The 19,366-nt window shown below is 47.3% G+C and overlaps 1 protein-coding gene and 1 pseudogene across 11 annotated transcripts in view; both read right to left on the bottom strand.

The window, feature by feature from the left end:
- Positions 1-19,366, bottom strand: part of CFAP74 (cilia and flagella associated protein 74) — an 86,131-nt gene that overhangs the window by 6,426 nt on the left and 60,339 nt on the right. For 10 of the 11 annotated variants that reach the window (XR_011247728.1, XR_011247727.1, XR_011247729.1 and 7 more), the window contains 6 exons: positions 18,518-18,639; positions 16,490-16,618; positions 16,225-16,312; positions 15,546-15,719; positions 14,424-14,557; positions 105-381 (listed from right to left, as the gene is read on the bottom strand). Coding sequence is in view for 8 of the 11 variants with exons in the window: in XM_069545819.1 (XP_069401920.1) it covers positions 105-381; positions 14,424-14,557; positions 15,546-15,719; positions 16,225-16,312; positions 16,490-16,618; positions 18,518-18,639 (924 nt within the window). In the remaining 3 variants the exon portion in view is untranslated. The remainder of the gene's footprint in view (positions 1-104; positions 382-14,423; positions 14,558-15,545; positions 15,720-16,224; positions 16,313-16,489; positions 16,619-18,517; positions 18,640-19,366) is intronic. The other variant, XM_069545822.1, reaches the window with a different exon arrangement.
- Positions 571-924, bottom strand: LOC138415932 (large ribosomal subunit protein eL34-like; annotated as a pseudogene).

Genomic DNA, 19,366 nt, shown 5'->3' with positions numbered 1-19,366 from the left:
GTTGATCTCTACTATCCGTTGTCTGGTTGGAAACACCGAGGTCCAGGGTGGGCAGAGCCAGGCCCTGCCCCCCACCACAGCCCACCTGTGGGGCTCACACCTACCTTTCCTGGCCACACGGTGCCCACCAAGGGTGAGATGGTGATGGGCGAATCTGGGGGCAGCAGGAACTCGAAAGACGTGGGCCCCACAGGAAAAGCGTCCTCTGAGCCAATGCGGGGCACAGAGTGGGTCAGTGAGTTCATGCTCAGGTGGGAGTTGATGACGTACAGGGTGGCCACAGATGTGTCGTACAAGGAGGTGGCTGCAAACTTGATCTGGTAGTGGGACAGCTCCAGGGGCGGGTGGACACCCACGGCCCGGCATGCCAGCTTGAAGCACCTGGAAGCGACAGCATGAGTGGCTCAGCCAGGGGCTGAGCAAGGTGGCCTCCAACACAGGGACGCCCGGGACCAGGACAGCAGGGGTCACAGGTTTGGTTTCCCACCCCACTAATGAGTTTTAGTCAATTTCCAAAATACCATCTACCCCTGTGCACACTTGTTTTTATTACTCAAAAATGCTTCATTTTTATTTAGCTTTCTGACTCTGTGCTTAGGCTTTCAATACTCTCACAATGATCTTCTGCTCCTCAGTAAGGAAAGCGTGCCTGATCCTGTCACGGACACATTTAGTACACGTGGAACCACCAAAGGCTCAGCTGACGTATTTCTTCGTTTCAGACAACCTCATGAGAGCTTTAGGTCTCACAGCATGAACGCCTCTAAGTTGGCCCGGGCGCACACCACATGTGGATTTTGTTGCTTTCCCAACCTTCTTGGTATAAGTGTAAACAATTCTATTACCAGGGGTTCAGGACAGCTTGGTTTTGTTAGAGGTTGTATTGTAGCACAGCCTACAGTGGTATGTCAGATGCTGCACCATCCTGAATGCCTCTAGATGCTGTCCCTGGAAGAAGCCCCTGTGCACATTTTAACTGGATAGTTAAAATTTTCATCACAAGTTTAAACAGTTGCAATAGAAGTTGCAATGGAGGTGTCTGATTTATTTCCTTAAATATTCAGTGATATTTAAAAGGGCTTCCCAGGTAACTCAGTGGTAAAGAATCTGCCTGGCAATGCAGGAGACACAAGAGACATGGGTTTGATTCCTGAGTTGGGAAGGTCCCCTGGAGAAGGAAATGGCTATCCACTCCAGGATTTTTGCCTAGAGAATCCCATGGACAGAGGAGCCTGGAGGGCTACAGTCCATGGAGTTGCAAAGAGTTGGACACGACTGAGGACAAACATATGCATGACATTTAAAAATAAAATGACAGAGCTTCCCTAGGTGCTCAGTGGCAAAGAACCCACCTGTCAGTGCAGGAACTATGGGTTTGATCCCTGGTCCAGGAAGATCCCACATACTGTGGAGCAACTAGGTCCATGTGCCTTAACTATTGAGCATGTGCTTTAAGCCCAGAACCACAGCTACTGAGTCCACATGCCCTAGAGCCTGTGCTCTGCAACAAGAGAAGCCGCCGCAGTGAGACGCCCGTGCAACACAGTTAGAGGGAAGCCTGCACGGCAACAGAAACCCAGCACAGCCAAAAATAAATAAAATTTAAAAGTGAAACTGATCAATTACTTTTAAAATATAAACATGGGAATCTGTATGCCATAATGAATTGATTCCTGCTGTTATCCATTTAAAAAACCCAGATATTTGGCATTTTAACAGCTAGAAAATTTACATTCCATATTTCTTTGAACTCCTGTTCCCATGGCACTCTTGTCATAGAATTTTACCCTAATTTCATATATTTTAATGCTTTATGAGGTGATGTCGATGACCCTGTCATTCTTGTCCGTAACAAAAATGTGTTCATATGCTGAAATATTTCAGTGTATATTTCTGTGTCCTGTAAGCACAGGCTCTAAATAGTTAAAAAAAAATATCCTTCTGGGTGGAGAAGTCATTGAGGTTATTATTAGAACTCGATTAATAGAAAAAGCATAAATGTGTATAATAATGAAAGTCACTCAGTCGTGTTCGACTCTTGCGACCCCATGGACTATACAGTCCATGGAATTCTCCAGGCCAGAATACTGGAGTGGGTAGCCTTTGCCTTTTCCAGAGGATCTTCCCAACCCAAAAATCGAACCCAGGTCTCCCGCATTGCAGGCAGATTCCTTACCAGCTGAGCCACAATGTGATCCTTATTACATACAAAAATAAGAGGTGCTTTGAGTCACTTCAGGAAGGTTCCCATGAGGGCTGTGGCTTTGGCCTTGCTCAGCTGACCAGGGAACAGGGGATAGCTCCGGGGGCGTGCTTCGAGTCTGTCAACCCTGCAACCCCGTCCTTTACATTCTCACTTGTCCCTCTGAAGATCTCCCTTGCGGTTCTCTCATGTTCTGCTCCACTTTCCTTTGAGAAAAGGCTGTCCGGGGAATTCCCTTGTGGCTCTGGGACTAAGACTTTGCACTCCCCATGCAAGGGGCCCAGGTTCAATACTTGGTTGGGGAATGAGATCCTTCATGCTACAACTAAAGGTCCCACCTGCCACAATTAAGACCCAGCGCAGCCAAATAAATAAAGAAATATTACAAAAAAAAAAAGACTATCAGGTCCAATCACCCAGGCTTAGCTAGAGGCTGTTGCCCTGTGACCTGGAGGCATTGAGTTCACTGGAGACACAAAAGGTCCTGCCACTCAGCACCACCACATATGTTGAGAATGTGTGCTTATCTCTGAGTGTGCTTTACATGCCTCTCTCCCCAACCAAACCACTGAGGTGAGACAAGCCCATCAACTTGTGGGAATGTTCTTCTGACTTCAGAGGCAGACATGCAATGTATCTGGCCTCCCCACCTGGTTCCATATTCCTTTATCTGATTACGTAGGTGGCTGGTGCCAGATACCAGGGCCAGGCTCCAGGGAGCCTCAGCCCTGCTCTGGGCATGTGCTCAACCTCCAGAATGTCATTATCACCATCACCACCATCACTTTCACCACCATCATCATCACCATCTCCACCATCATCACCATCACCACCACCACCATCATCATCACCACCATCACCATCATATCATCATCACCATCATCATCAAAACTACCCCCATCGGCAGCAGCATCAATGGGCCAAGGGTAGTGAGGTTTCCCTGCTTCTCCTGTTCTCTAGATCTGTTTAAGATTGGCATCATTTTTTCTTTAAATGTTTGGAAGAACTCATTAGTGAAATCACCTGCAATTTTCATTGTGGGAAGCTCTTAAGCTTTGTTTTAATTTTTTCATTTAAAATATATTTATTGCCAATTTTTGTTTCCTTTTTGTCACATGTTTACATTTTTTGCCTATTTATTTTGTTTTCTTCCAGATTTACTGAGATGTAATTGACATACAGCTCTGCATTAGTTTGAGGTGTACAGCAAAATGATTTGACATATATACTGTGAAATGATATTCACAGCAAGTTTAGTGAAAATCCATCATGTCACATAGATACAAAATTAAAGAAATAATTATTTTTTCCTTTGTGATGAGAATACTTAGGATTTACTTTTTTACCTTTCCTGTATAACATACAAGCAGTGTTAATTATATTTAGCACGTTGAACATTATATCCTTAGTTGTTTGTTGTTGTTCAGTTGCTAAGTCATGTCTGACGCTTTGTGACCCCATGGACTGCAGCACGCCAAGCTCCTCTGTCCTCCACTATCTCCTGGAGTTTGCTCAAATTCCTGTACATTGAGTCAGTAATGCTATGTAACTATCCTCTCCCGCCCCCTTCTCCTTTTGCCTTCAATCTTTCCCAGCATCAGGGTCTTTTCCAGTGAGTCGGGTGGCCAAAGAATTGGAGCTTCAGCTTCAGTATCAGTCCTTCCAATGAACATTCAGGGTAGATTTCCTTTAGGATTGATTGGTTTGATCTCTTTGCTGTCCAAGGAACTCTCAAGAGGCTTCCCCAGCACGACAGTTGAAAAGCATCAATTCTTTAATGCTCAGCATTCTTTATGGTCCAGCTCTCACATCTGCACATGACTACTGGGAATATCAGAGCTTTGACTATATGGAACTTAATTGGCAAAATGATGTCTCTGCTTTTTACTATGCTGTCTAGGTTAGTCATAGTTTTTCTTCCAAGGAGCAAGCAAGCATCTTTTAATTTCATGGCTGCAGTCACTGTCTTCAGTGATTTGGGAACTCAAGAAAATCTGTCACTGCTTCTACTTCCCCCCTTCTATTTGCCATGCGTGATAGGACCAGATGACATGATCTTAGTTTTTTTAATGTTGAGTTACAAGACAGCTTTTTCACTCTCTTTCACTTTCATCAAGAGGCTCTTTAGTTCCTCTTCACTTTCTGTCGTTACAGTGGTATCATCTGGACATCTGAGATTGTTGATATTTCTCCTGGCAATCTTGATTCCAGCTTCTGAGTTTTGCAGCCCAGCATTTTGCATGATGTATTCTGCATTCAGGTTAAATAAGCAGAGTGACAATATACACCCTCGACGTACTCAATTTTCCCAATTTTGAACCATTCAGTTGTTCTACGTCTGGTTCTGTTTCTTCTTGAGCCACATACAGGTTTCTCAGGAGACAGGTAAGGCAGTCTGGTATTCCCATGTCTTTAAGAATTTTCCAGTTTATTGTGATCCACACAAAGTCAATGAAGAAGAAGTAGATGTTTTCCTGGAATTCCCTTGCTTTCTCTATGATCCAGTGAATGCTGGCAATTTGATCTCTGGTTCCTTTGCCTTTTCTAAACTCAGCTTGCACATCCAGAATTTCTTGATTCACATACTGCTGAAGCCTAGCTTGATGGATTTTGGGCATAACCTTATGAGCATAAGAAATGATTGCAACGATATGGTTGTTTGAACATTCTTCGGCATTGCTCTTCTTTGGGGTTGGAGTGAAAACTGACCTTTTCAGTCTGGTGGCCACTGCTGAGTTTTCCAAATTTGCTGATATATTGAGTGCAGGACTTTAACAGCATCATCACTTAGGATTTGAAATAGCTCAGCTGGAATTCCATCACCTCCACCAGCTTTGTTTATAGTAATGCTTCCTAAAGCCAACTTGACTTTACACTTCATGGTGTCCAGCTCTAGGTGACCACATCATCATGGTAATCCAGGTCATTAGGGCCTTTTTTGTATGATTCTTCTGTGTATTCTTGCTACCTCTTCTTAATATCTTCTGCTTCTATTAGGTCCTTATCATTTCTGTCCCTTGTTGTGCTCATCCTTGCAAGAAATATGCCCTTGATATCTCCAGTTTTCTTGAAGAGATCTCTAGTCTTTCCCATTCTATTGTTTTTCTCTATTTCTTTGCATTGTTCATTTAAGAAGGCCTTATCTCTCCTTGCTATGCTTTGGAACTCTGCATTCAGTTGGGTATATCTTTCACTTTCTACTTTGCCTTTCGCTTCTCTTATTTTCTCAGCTATCTGTAAAGCCTCCTCAGACAACCACTTAGCCTTCTTGCATGTCTTTTTCTTTTGGATGGTTTTGGTCACTGCCGCCTGTGCAGTGTCACAAACCTCTGTCCATAGTTCTTCAGGCACGGTGTCTACCAGATCTAATCCATGAAAACTATTTGTCACTTCCACTCTATAAACATAAGGGATTTGATTTAGGTCATACCTGAATGGACTAGTGGCTTTCCCTACTTTCAATTTTTAAGCCTGAATTTTGCAATAAGGAGCTGATGATCTGAGCTAGTCAAAGCTGTTTTTTTCCAGTAGTCATGTATGGATGTGAGAGTTGGACCATAAAGAAAGCTGAGCACCGAAGAATTGATGCTTTTCAACTGTAATGAAGAGTCTTGAGAGTCCCTTGGACTGCAAGGAGATCAAACCAATCTGTCCTAAAGGAAATCAGTTCTGAATATTTGGAAGGACTGATGCTGAAGCTGAATCTCCAATACTTTGGCCACGTGATGCAAAGAACTGACTCATTTTGGAAAAGACCCTGATGCTGGGAAAGACTGAAGGCAGGAGGAGAAGGGGACAACAGAGGATGAGATGGTTGGATGGCCTCACCGACTCGATGGACATGAGTTTGAGCAAGCTCTGGGAGTTGGTGATGGAGAGGGAAGCCTGGAGTGCTGCAGTCCATAGGGTCGAAAAGAGACAGACACGACTGAACTGAGTTGAACTGACTGAGCCACAGTCAGCTCCAGGCCTTGTTTTTGCTGATTGTATAGAGCTTCTCTATCTTTGGCTGAAAAGAATATAATCAATCTTATTTTGGTATTGACCATCTGATGATATCCATGTGTAGAGACGTCACTTGTGTTGTTGGAAAAGGGTGCTTCCTATTACCAGTGTGTTCTCTTGACAAAATTCTGTTAGCCTTTTTCCTGCTTCATTTTGTACTCTAAGGCCAAACTTGCCCGTTGCTCCAGGTATCTCTTGACTTGCTACTTTTCCAATCTCCTGTGATGAAAAGGACATCTTTTCAGTGTGTTAGTTTTAGAAGGTCTTGTAGGGCTTCACAGAACTGGTCAACTTCTTTGGCATCAGTGTTTGAGGCATAGACTTGGATTACTGTGATGTTGAATGGTTTGCTTTGGAAACGAACTGAGATCATTCTGTCCTTTTTGAGGTTACACCCAAGTACTGTATTTTAGACTCTTGTTGACTATGAGGGCTACTCCATTTCTTCTAAGGGATTCTTGCCCACAGTAGTAGATATAGTGGTCTTAGAATTAAATTTGTCCATTCCTATCCATTTTATTTCACTGATTCCTAAGGTGTTGATGTTCATTCTTGCCATCTCCTGCTTGACCACATCCAACTTACCTTGATTCATGGACCAAACTTTCCAGGTTCCTATGCAATATTGTTATTTACAGCGTCCAACTTTACTTTCACCACTAGATACATCCACAGATGAGCATCATTTCCACTTTGGCTCAGCTGCTTCTTTCTTTCTGGAGCTGTTTCTCTGCTGTTCCCCAGTAGCATATTGAACATCTTTGAATGTGGGGGGGCTCATCTTCTGGCATCATATTTTTTGCCTTTGCATACTGTTCATGGGGTTTTCATGGCAAGAATACTGGAGTGGCTTGCCATTCCCACCTCTGGTGGACCACATTTGTCAGAACTCTTCACTTTGATGTGTCTTGGGTGGCCCTGCAAGGCATGGCTCACAGCTTCACTGGGTTACGCAAGCCTGTTGCCATGACAAGGTTGTGATCATGAAGGGACATCCCTACTGAAAGTTTCTATAAGAGTATTTAAACTTTGCATTTGATTTCCCTCTCAATTATTAGACTATTCAGATTTTCCCTTTTTCTCCATGTCAGTTTTGGTAAGTTTTTGTTTTTTTAGAAAATTGCCCATTATACCCAAACTGTCACATTTACTGGTGTAAAGTTGTTCATAACATTTTTTTAAATTTTTCTGATGTTTGTAGGATCTTTGATGTGTCCCCTTTCATACCTGAGATTAGCAATTTGTGTGCTTTTTTTCCCTCTCTTTAAAAAACAAAACAAAACAAACCTTGATTGGTCTTGCTAAGAGTAATAAATTTACTAATTTCTAGAACAGACTTTTAGTTTTATTGTTTTCTCTTTTGGATATTTGATTTATTTCACTGATTTACACTGTTGTTATCTTTATTACATTCTTTCCTTCTACTTTCTTTGGGTTTAATTTGCTGTGCTTTCTTCCCAGTTCTTGAAACAGAAGGTTAAATGATTGATTTTGCACACTCTATCCTCTTCTTTATATGCATTTGGAGCTAGAAACTTCCTGCTAAGCATTACTTTTGCTGGTTCACAAGCCCTCCAACTTAACATGTCCATGAACATCCTTAGATGTGTTCATGTGGTTCAGGTACTCCCGTAGAGTTGGAGGGAAAAGCAGAAGCAAGATGTAGATTGCTATGTGGATTCTGACACCACCCATGTGACTGAGATGGGGTGTCACGCTGCCACTCCCCCCGCCCCAGCCACCTGAGGCGCCCTTGGTGTTAGTGCTGAAGTCCCACATCCTGGGAACTCCTTTCCTGGACAGCCTGACCTGGCTGGTCACCCTTCATTTACATAAATTTAGGTCTCCTGCATGCAGGCAGATTCTTTACTGTCTAAGTCACCAGGGAAGCCCCAGGAATACATACAAACAATAAATATGCCAATAGGAAGTGAAAGTCAGACACCCAGAATTCAGAAGGACCCTGCAGATTCTGGCAGTGGGAGGCTCTGGGGAGGGAGGGGGTCTGCATGTCGCTTGCTGCAAGCAGATGATCTATTTCTGTAACAAAGGGAAACCGGAGGCAAACATGATAAAAATGTAAGAGCCGCTATTGTGGGTGGAGGGTACAGCAAGCTAGTTCTGGGATCCTCTGAAAACAGAAGGGAGGGCTTAGAGGAGGTGGCCCTAAGGAAGTCGCTGACCCCAACATACTGAAGAGGGCACCCCAGAGCCATGAAGGAGGGAAGTGTGAACTGGGCTCTCAAAGCTGAGGAGAAGCTACCATTTGCAAAAATGAGCAGTGGGAAAGGAGCCAGATCAAACCACAAATAAAGCTGTTTTAAAAGAGAAAAAGGGAACAGAATAAATAAAATTTATATAGATAGTAAAACATGCCAGAGAGATGTGCCCATAAGAGAATTGAAAACTGCAATGTGATCATTCAAAGTGAGCTTAACAGACTTGAGAAAATAATACAACATATGAAAAAACAGATCAGAATCACAAGAAGTCAGAAGTGAGGGATTAAAGTTTAGGAAAGGGGACTTCCCTGGCAGTCCGGTGGTCAGGGCTCTGCGCTTCCACTGCGGAAGAGTTGGATCCCTGCTTGGGGGGCTAAGATCCCACAGACTGTGTGGCGTGGCCAAAACAAAAAACCCACAAACGACTCAGGAAAGAATTACAAATAAAAGAAATTTAGAAACTCAGAAGGGAACCATGAATAAAGAAACCAGGAAGATAATTCTTTAAGAGGAAGAAGAGATAAGAGTGGAAATATCTAAAAAAATGATGAGGGACTTCCTTGGTGGTCCAGTGGATAAGACCTCAGGCTCCCAGGTGCAGGTGGCCCAGGTTCCACCCCTGGTCTGGGGGCTGGATCCCACATGCCGCAACTAAAGATCGTGCGTGCCACAACGAAGATTGAAGATCCCACATACCACAACTAAGGATATTTGGGCCAGAGTGAGGAAAGCAAGAGAGACTCCATCTTGAAGCTTGTCATGCATCTTAAAGATAGGATGTAACCTGGGCCTGAAGCCTGCCCAGGAGTGAGGAAACTGTTGCTAATGAAAACCAGGTCTCCTGGAGACTTCCTTCCCTACAGATGGCAAACAGAGTTTATAGTTGTGGTCCTGTTAGGTTAACTATGTAGATATTCCCCCTTGATCCATACTCATTGTCTCCCCCCACTTTAACCTAATTGTTTGTTCTCCTAGCACATACTTGTTGTAAAACTCAGTCATATACAACAAAGAGGTTGCTAACATGTAACCAGTCATGTGGTGGAAGGAGGGTAATAAAACTGGGCCTCTCAGAAACATCAGGGCACTTGTTGGGAACTGATTCCCCTTGGACCTGCTGGCGTAATAAACCATACTCCACTGTCCTGAGTGTCCTCTGAGGTGTGTTTGAGACTCCGGATTCCACAACAAGACCTGGTGCACCCAAATAAATAAAGAAATCATATTTTTAAAATGATGAAAAGGATCAAGAAAAAGTGGCAAAAGTGAACAAAGCAAAGACAAGTCATTATATTTATTTCAGGAGGGTCCCAGGAGGAAAACCGAAAGACAAGAATAAAGCAAATGTTTTAAGGACTAAAATTGAAGGAACTGAAAGTGAAGTCGCTCAGTCATGCCTGACTCAGCAACCCCGTGGACTGTAGCCTGCCAGGCTCCTCTGTTCATGGGATTCTCCAGGCAAGAATACTGGAGTGGGTTGCCATTTCCTTCTCCAGGAAATTCAAGGAAGTGTTCCTGAAATTAAAAAAAAAAAAAAAAGATTTGAAAAGCACCATGTACCTGAGAAAATCAATTGATAACAACCAACACAAAGTGTGTTCTTATAAAATTACTGGATTTTAGATAAGAAGTTGTTGTTCAGTCACACAGTCATGTCTGACTCTTTACAGCCCCAAGGACTGCAGCAGACCAGGCTTCCTTGTCCTTCACCATCTCCCAGAGTTTGCTCAAACTCACATCCATTGAGTCGATGATGCCATCCAACCATCTCATCATCTGTTGCCCCTTCTCCTCTTGCCTTCAATCTTTCCCAGCATCAGGGTCTTTTCCAATGAGTCGGTTCTTCGCATCAGGTGGCCAAAGGATTGGAGCTTCAGCTTCAGCATCAGTCCTTCCAATGAACATTCAGGATTGATTTCCTTTAGGGTTGATTAGTTTGACCTCCTTAATATCCAAAGGACTCTCTAGAGTCTTATCCAGCACCATAGTTCAAAAGCATCAATTCTTCAGTGCTCAGTCTTTTTTACATTCCAAGTCTCATATCCATACCTGACCACTGGAAAAATCAGAGCTTTGACGACAGGGACCTTTGTCGACAAAGTGATATTTCTGCTTTTTACTAGGCTGTCTAGGTTTGTCATAGCTTTTCTCCCAAGGAGCAAACATCTTTTAATTTCATGGCTGCAATCACTATCCACAATGATTTTGAAGCCCAAGAAAAATGAAATCTGTCACTGTTTCCATTTTTCCCCCTCTATTTGCCATGAAGTGATGGGACTGAATGCCATGATCTTAGTGTTTTGAATGCTGAATTTCAAGCCAGCTTTTTCATGCTCCTCTTTCACTTTCATCAAGAGGCTCTTTAGTCTCTCTTTGTTTTCTAACATTAGGGTGGTGTCATCTGGATATCTGAGATTACTGATATTTCTCCTGGCAATCTTGATTCCAGCTTGAGCTTCATCCAGCCTGGCATTTTGAATGATGTACTCTGCATGAGCAGGGTGGCAATATACAGCCTTGATGTACTCCTTTCCTAATTTTGAACCAGTCCATTATTCCATGTCTGGTTCTGTTACTTCTTGACTTGCATACAGGTTTCTTAGGAGGCAAGTAAGATGGTCTGGTCTTCTTATCCCTTTAAGAATTTTCCACAGTTTGATGTGATCCACACAGTCAAAGGCTTTAGTCAATGAAGCAGAAGTAGATGTTTTTCTGGAATTCCCTTGATTTTTCTATGAAGAAGTAGGTCCCTTAAGTACTGGGTTGCCATCAGACTTGTACAGACACATTTTATTCCAGAAGAGAGTGGATACGCTAATGTGTTAGTATTAGGTACTCAGGAAAGAAAAGGTTTTTTCAGGTAAATAGACTTTCAGGTGTAAAGGCTGTGCTGAGTGTCCCCAGTGTGAGGGGGTGGGCTCTGCCCTCTGCTACTGTCTTAAGTGATGCCGCTGGAGTGACTGGAAGCCCTTCAGCTTCATGCTGTATCTCACACCTGATGCAATGATTCATCAAAGTAAAACATAAATGCACAAGTAGGATGTAAATTTGTAAAATTTTTAGAAGAAACCTTTGTGACTTTAGGTTAGGGAAAAAAATTCTTAGATATGATACCAAACTCAAGATCCAAAAACAAAAAGTTGATAAAGAGGACTTGTTGTTCAGTCAGTCAGTCATGTCCAACTCTTTACAACCCCATGGACTGCAGCATGCCAGGCTTCCCTGTCCTTTATCATTTCCCGGAGTCTGCTCAAACTCATTTTCATTGAGTCAGTGATGCCATCCAACCCTCTCATCCTCTGTTGCCCCCTTCTCCTCTTTCCCTCAGTTTTTTCCAGCATCAAGGTCTTTTCCAGTGAGTTGGCTCTTCACATCAGGTGGCCAAAATATTGGAGCTTTAGCTTCAGCATCAGTCTTTCCAATGAATATTCAGGACTGATTTTCTTTGGGATTGACTGGTTTTATCTCCTTGCAGTCCAAGGGACTCTCAAGAGTCTTTTCCAACACCACAGCTCAAAAGCATCAATTCTTTGGCATTCAGCCTTCTTTACATCCAGCTCTCACATGGCTACTGGAAAAGCCATAGCTTTGACTATATGGACTTTTGTCGGCAAAGTAATGTCTCTACTTTTTAATATGTTGTCTATGTTTGTCATAGCTTCTCTTCCAAGAAGCAAGCGTCTTTTAATTGTGTGGCTGCAGTCATCATCTTCAGTGATTTTGGAGCCCAAGAAGATAAAATCTGCCAGTGTTTCCATTGTTTTTGCATCTATTTGCCATGAAGTGATGGGACTGGATGCCATCATCTTTGTGTTTTGAATGTTGAGCTTTAAGCCAGCTTTTTCACTCTGCTCTTTCACCTTCATCAAGAGGCTCTTTAGTTCCTTTTCGCTTTCTGCCATAAGGGTGGTGTCATCTGCATATCCAGGCAATCTTGATTCCAGCTTGTGCTTCATCCAGTCCAGCATTTTGCATGATGTATGAGATCAAACCAGTCAATCCTAAAGGAAATCAGTCCTGAATATTCATTGGATGGACTGATGCTGAAGCTGAAGTTCCAATACTTTGGGCACCTGATGCGAAGAACTGACTCACTGGAAAAGAGCCTGATGTTGGGAAAGACTGAAGACAGGAGGAGAAGGGGCAACAGACAAACTCAACTGAACTCTGCATATAAGTTAAATAAACAGGGTGAAAATATACAGCCTTGCTGTACTTCTGTCTCAGTTACTCAAAAAATTTTGCTTTACGAGAAGACAGTGCGAAGAGATTGAAACAGGCCAGAGACTGGGGAAATTTTTTGCAAATCTGACAAGAAACTTCTATCAGAGTATATAAATAACACTCAAAACTCCATAAAAACCCCGATTTTAAAAAATAGACAAAAGACCGGAAAATCCTTTTCACTAAAAAGATACATGGATGGCAAATAAGCTCCAAGCTCTCAGTTGTTGGAAACACGAGTTAGTAAGACACTGTCACACACCTCTCAGGATGCCTCTCCATCCAGCAGACAAGGAAACCTGACATTACCCACAGCTGGAAGGGGTGCAGCAGCCGACACCCAGACGTTATGGGGGAGAACATAAAATTGAAAAGAAACTGACGCTGTGACCTGGCAACGCCCCTCCTAGACACTAAGCCATGGGTGATGAGAACTTGGGCTCACACAGAAACCTGCTGGGGATCTGTGCCAAACTCAGTGTCCTTCGCAGGTGGGCTGCACGGACACGTCTCCAGGGGGTGGGGGCCGTGGCGGGGACCGTGGGGGAGGGGAGGCAGAACGTGGGCTTTGGAGCCCTGGCATCCAGGTGGGGGGTGGGGCGATTCAGCTCAGTCTTCAAGGTAGAGCCAACAGGCCTTACTGACGACTTAGCTGTGAGACTGGAGGTAAGTAGTCAGGACGGGGTCATGCTTGTGGCTGGTGCTCAGGCGGCGGTGCTGGGCACGGACCCAGCTCTCAGGTCTGGGAGCCCATGGGCAGCCATGCTCTGTGGGGGGCAGTGGGGTGGGGGGGTGTGTGTCACTGGGTCTCTCTGGACTACCGAATACTGCTTTATTCCCTGAGGCCTCACAGTTTTACCACTGCTAGCATTTCCAAGGTGGCTCTTGGATAAGCTTTTGGAAATTTCAATTTATTTGTAGATAGTTCTTGAAGAAAATTAAATGCTCATTCAATCGACAGACATCTAAGGAGCTTCTGCCATAGGCTGGAGCCCATTCTGGGCATTGAGATTACTTTGCAACGCGCCTTTCTCATGGGGCTATTTTCCAGAGGCTGAAAGAGTTGTGAACAAGCCCAGGAGGGGCCCAGCCCAGGGTGGGTCACTAGAGCCGAGGGGAAGGGAGGGTGGTGGGGGCCGCAGCTGCGCAGAGCCTGTGCCTGGGTCTCCTCCAGGGGTTTTCGCTCTGCACTGGCTCCTTAAAATCACCACCTGTAGACCCCTTCCAGCTTCCCCTCACCCACCCACCTGGCCGGAGGGTGCTAACCCTCCCTCCACCCCACGCCCCAGGGCTGCCAGCCCCCCAGCCAGGACCAAAGAGCAGACAGGAGAGGAAGGGAAGGAGGGGGCAGGTGGGCCGGCTCCACGAGGGGTTGGCCTGGCACCAGGAGGTGACTGAGAATCAGCGAGAGCTGGCCCTCGCGCCAGACCCTGTCATCCAGTCCATTTCCCCTTGCCCCCTGCCTTCTCAGCCCCAGTTCTCAGGGTGGACACGGAGGCCGGGGACCAGCCCATCACACAGTACATGAGGGCGGGTGGGGCTTGTGCCCAGGGGATGCTCTGCACACTCACGCACGCTCACAGGTGCATGCACACATGTGCACATCTCACATGCCTGCAAGGTAGGCCTGGATCCAGGTGTGCGGACCTAGGTCGGAGCTTTCTGAGATTGGCACTGCCGCCCAGCCCTGCAGTCAGCCTGGCTAGCCAGGGGCTGCCATTCTCAGCTGGCTGCCCGGGCCCTGCACGTGCCCCTCCTGTCAGGCTCACCGGTTAATCTCTGACTTGCAGATGAGCTCGAAGTTGTACTCCTTGGCCTTGGTGGGCTGAAAGATCACATCGAGCTGTAGCGTTTCCAGCGGCAGGATTGTCCCAAACCCGTCGTTGGGCTGGATGTTCACAAACTGGCAAGAGGAAGATCATGGATAGGAAAGCAAAAATGAGGTGACCTGTTGGGGAGTGCCATGGGAGCAACATGGACAGGCGTGTGGCAGAGCACAAACGAATGTGTGTCTGGTGACATGTATGTAAATGTGTTACACGGGTGTGAGTCTGTCTCTGTGTATGTGATCATGTGTATAAGTGAGTGCATGTGAAAGGGTGGTGTGTGTGTGTCTGCACGCATGTGAACACAGGTATGTATGTGAATGTGTGTATTCATGTGAGCACAGCTGTGTCTGTGTATGTGTGTATGCATGCATGCGAGCACAGGTGTATGAGGGTGTGTATTGTCTGTACACGTATGTCAACACAGGTGTGAGTGTATGAGTGTGTGCATGTGAGCACACATGTATGCGTGTATGAGTGCATACATGCATGTGAGCACAGGTGTATGTGAGTGTGCCTGTGAGCAGAGGTGTATGTGCATACATGCATGTGAGCACAGGTGTATGTGAGTACATGAGTTTGTGTGCATGCATTTGAGTACAGGCATGTGAGTACAGGTGTATGAATGTGTGTATGAGTGTGTGCATGCATGTGAGCACAGGTGTATGTGATTATATGAATGTGTGTGCATGCATGTGAGCATAGGTGAGTATGTGAATGTGTCTGCATACATGGGGGTAGACAATGGGTCTCTGGTGGGGCAGCCCGGAGGACTGAGGGAAGCCAGGCCTGGGCCTCTCTTGGCTGCCCTGCAGGGCCAGGCAGACCAGAGTCTCAGGAAGGGGGGTAGGGGAGAGAACTCTGGGTGCTGTGCGTGCAGCAGGTGGAGAGAGCTTGAGAGGGGCAGGGTGAGGTGGGGACAGTCAGAGACCCCAGCTGAGGTGCCTGGGAGTGAGCGTGGAGTCTGCAGGTGGGTGAGGCCTGGCCAGGCACCAGGACTCAGGGTAGCAGCCCCTCGTCCCTCACTGCCCAGTACCTCCCACTCTGACCACATGAGCGAGGCACCTTGGGGAGTCCGACGAACCCAAACTCCTGGGGCAGGAGGGAATGATTGCAGAGGCTGATTTGGGTCCTGATGGCCTCGTAGATGGTACAGTAGCCAAAGTCCAGCCCTGCGGGGCTGAGCTCCAGGTCCGAGGTGGTGACTACAGCATGGACGGTAAACCCCAAGGGTTTGATCTGAAGTGCAGAGGGCAGGGCCATTCGGTCATTGTGGTCAGTTAGGGAAGTGTCTCCAAAACTGAGAAGAGCACCAGTCCTGCTGTGAGCTGGCGGCTGACTCTGCACCTATCACGGACACACCTGCTTCCTGTTGGCCTCAGCATGGCATAGGCAGCACAGGTGGGCAGGGGGCAGGAGGGTACATGTGCACACACATGTGCATCAGTGCATCTGCATGTCGCTGCATTGTGAGCTCACATGATGACATGGTACCGAGGATGTGCACACCCTGGACACCTGGGTCTGGACTGTATGAACGTGAGAGTCTGGGTGCCCCAGGGACAGCCCCGCCCACCCAGGACAGCACTGGGGCCTCTCTGATGCACAAGCCCCTCCCTTTGTCTCCCCTGTGCAGGGGCTGTTCGGGCAAGACCGGGGGCCAGTGAGGATGGGCTCCAAGAACCAGGCCAGAACAGCTCTGCTCCCCCAGGGTGCCCGGCATCCAGATGAGCCCCACACAGACCTGGTCAGCCACCCAGATAGTCATCGGGGCCTCCAGAACCCTGGTCTCCTTGTCAAAATACTTCCCTGCATCTTCTGGGAGGGAGTGTCTGCAAGAGACACGGGGCACTTGAATGTTCTTTTCTTCTTTATATTTGAGAAATGACAAAAGGCTCAACTGAAAGGGTGCACACAAGGTCAGAAATACAGGAGCCTGGGGCTGGCTTCCTGCTGTGACTCAGGACCCCCTCCACCCAGGAGGAGTGGACCCCCGCTGGGCCCATCACCTGGGCAAGAACTTGAGCTGCACTGAGTAGGACGACAGTGCCTGGATGTAGCCAGTCTCAGGCAGGAGCTCCATGTGGCCCCGCAGCTCCTTGCACACCTCAAACTTTAGGCGCAAGGCGGCCTTCGACCTGCAGCATCCAAGGGAGGGTGGGACAGCGACTTGAGCTCAGTCCTTACCCCACAGGGCCCGGCACACCCCCTCCAGGCACAGCCCTGCTGGGCACAGCCCCCACCCACCACCCCCACTGTCGGAGTGGCTACAGAGCCCTGCTCACAGGGGCAGGTTTTCCTGAAATGATATTGGCTGAGGAATCCTTACAAATAAAAACATCACAACTGAAAGTTACCCCAGTCGGTTCTCAGAACCTGAGTGTTTTCTGGGAAGCGCCTCACAGGCCGGGGGTCAGGAGAGGGGACCCTGTTCCTCCTAGAGTTCTGCCCTTCCCCGCTCAGGCACAGGCTCTCTTGCAGGACTCTCGGGAGGCCCCAGGTGGCCAGGCCTTGGTCAGTGAAGGCAACTTCCCCAACTTTTGTCCTTGCTTTCAACTCAGGACCAGCCGGAGAAAGCCAGGTGTGCTCCCAGTCAACCACGTGGGTTGTCCCATCCTAGCCAGCCCCCAGGCCACAGCCCAGTCAGGACACCCCCTCCCCACCTGCTCTCCAGTCTCCAGAAAGAGAGGTGGTGGGTGAGCTGCCCCAGGCCTGTTGAGGAGACCACCCCCAGGCCATCAGGGATCCCGGGCCATGGTCCAGAGCCTCTCAGGCCTCCCGGTGTCTCCTTAACTGCCTGGGATGATTCTCACAGTACCTCTGCATGGGGAACCCAGGGCCGATCGGGATCCTGAGTGACCCGTGGGCTCCTGAGATCACAAAGGAAGGTCTCTCTTCTCTCAACTTTGACCTCTGGCCCCAGTGTCACCCAGCACTGGATGTCCCCTACCATGCAAGGTGTTCAGACTGGGCCCTCCCACCCTGGTTTCTGCTGTGGCTGGGCTCCCCTCAGGCAACTACAACTAGGGTCTTTGTGAACTCACTCCCTTGCTACCCCTGTACCCATAAAACTGGTAATAACATTGAATTCTAAAATCATTCAACAAACCTAAGAGGTCGAGTGTGTGCCTCAGGGGACAGGCTGAGAAAGCACAGCTCCTGTGCTCCGTGTCCCCCCACCCACCCCAGGGGTGGACACACTTTGCATCAAGGTAAACTGACCAGACCCCATTAAACCCTGGTTTCCCGAACAATCCGTCTGAACCCTGCTCTGAGACTCCAGCCCCTGGGAAAAGCAGGTCCCCCGATGTTTGCAGCACTGACATCTGGGGACCCAGCAGCTGGCAGGTACCAGCCCAATTGCACCCAGGTTGACATTGCCCCCACCTCCGGAGAGAGGCAGGACCCTGGGTGCAGCAGCCGGCCAAGTACACCGGTATATTTGTTTAGTGAAGATCCACCAAGCTCTAACTGTTGGGTTTGCCTCTTTTTTCCACTTAATTGAACTTCAGTTAAAAAAAAAATAAGGAGAGTAAAAAAGAAATGACAACCATGGTGTCTGGACACCCTTGCAAAGCTCTGTGCATGAAACATGCTTCTTTTCTCAGAACTCCACCCATGTTCCTTCAGAGGACCAGCCCCCTCTCCCGTCTGTGCCTGCTAGGGGCCTGACCTGGCGTGCAGGGTGCAGACCCCCCACAGCAGGGGTGATGACACCAATTTATCCTCATGGTCCTGGAAGTCAGGTCCAGACACCGTGTCCCACGGCTGAAACCCAGCTGCAGGCAGGGCTGTTTCCCCCGGAGGCTCCACAGAGAACGCTCTCCTGGCTTTTCCGGTTTCTGGAGACACCATGTCCCTTGGTTCATGGCCCCTCTTCCGTTTTCAAGGCCAGCAGCCCAGCACCTGTTAGCCTCTGTCTGACGCTGACCCTCGGGCTTCCATCCTATGACAGCCCTGGGGTTCCAGTGGGCTCTCAGGGAAACCCCTGGAGACCCCCACCTTGAAGTCTCAGATCTCACCCAGCCAGGGCTCACCGTGTGTGGACGAGGATCGAGTCCTGGTACAGCCGATCGTACATGCAGATCTTCAGGTCCACGTTTGGCTTCAGCACCCAGACAGGCACGTCGATAGCCACGCCGATGACTTTGAAATATAACTGAATTTGAATACAAAAATCCAACAACACGCATGTTCATCAGCAGAGCAGGCAGTGCTTGTGAGCGCTAACACAGAGCTCAGAGCATGGTCTGTAATTCTTACAAGTACCGCATGCCCAGTGGTGTCTGACTCTGTGCGACCCCAAGGACTGTAGCCCGCCAGGCTCCTTCGTCTATGGGATTTTCTCCAGGCAAGAATACTGGAATGGTCTGCCATGCTCTTTCCCAGGGGATCTTCTGAACCCAGGGATAGAACCTGTCTCTTGCATCTCCTGCACTGGCAGGTGGGTTCTTTACCACTACCGCCACCTGGGAAGCCCCAGCTCTTACACGTATTGGAAGGTTAATAATTAAACTGGCCAATGGGACTTCCCTGGTGGTCCAGTGGCAAGACTATGCACTCCCAATGTGGGGGATCCGAGTTGGATCCCTGGTCAGAGAACTAGATCTCACATGCCACAGTTAAGACCTGTTGCAGCCAAATAAATATTAAAAAAATTACACTGGCCATGTTTTTGAGATCTATGGCAGCTTTCACATTAGATCTTTTTTTTTTTTTTAAAATACACAGAGCTCCATCTATTTTTTGGTCGTGCTTTGAGGCATGTGGGATCTTAGTTCCCTGACCAGGAACTGAACATTGGCAGTGAGAGCTCAGCATCCTAACCACTGAACCTAGCCACTGAACTTCCTAACCAGGGAAGTCCTTCACGTCATATAATTTTT

This window comes from Ovis canadensis, chromosome 12, assembly GCF_042477335.2.
Source record: "Ovis canadensis isolate MfBH-ARS-UI-01 breed Bighorn chromosome 12, ARS-UI_OviCan_v2, whole genome shotgun sequence".
NCBI lineage: Eukaryota > Metazoa > Chordata > Mammalia > Artiodactyla > Bovidae > Ovis > Ovis canadensis.
Note: the sequence above shows the minus strand (reverse complement) of the source record. Positions and strands in the feature narration are given on the sequence as shown.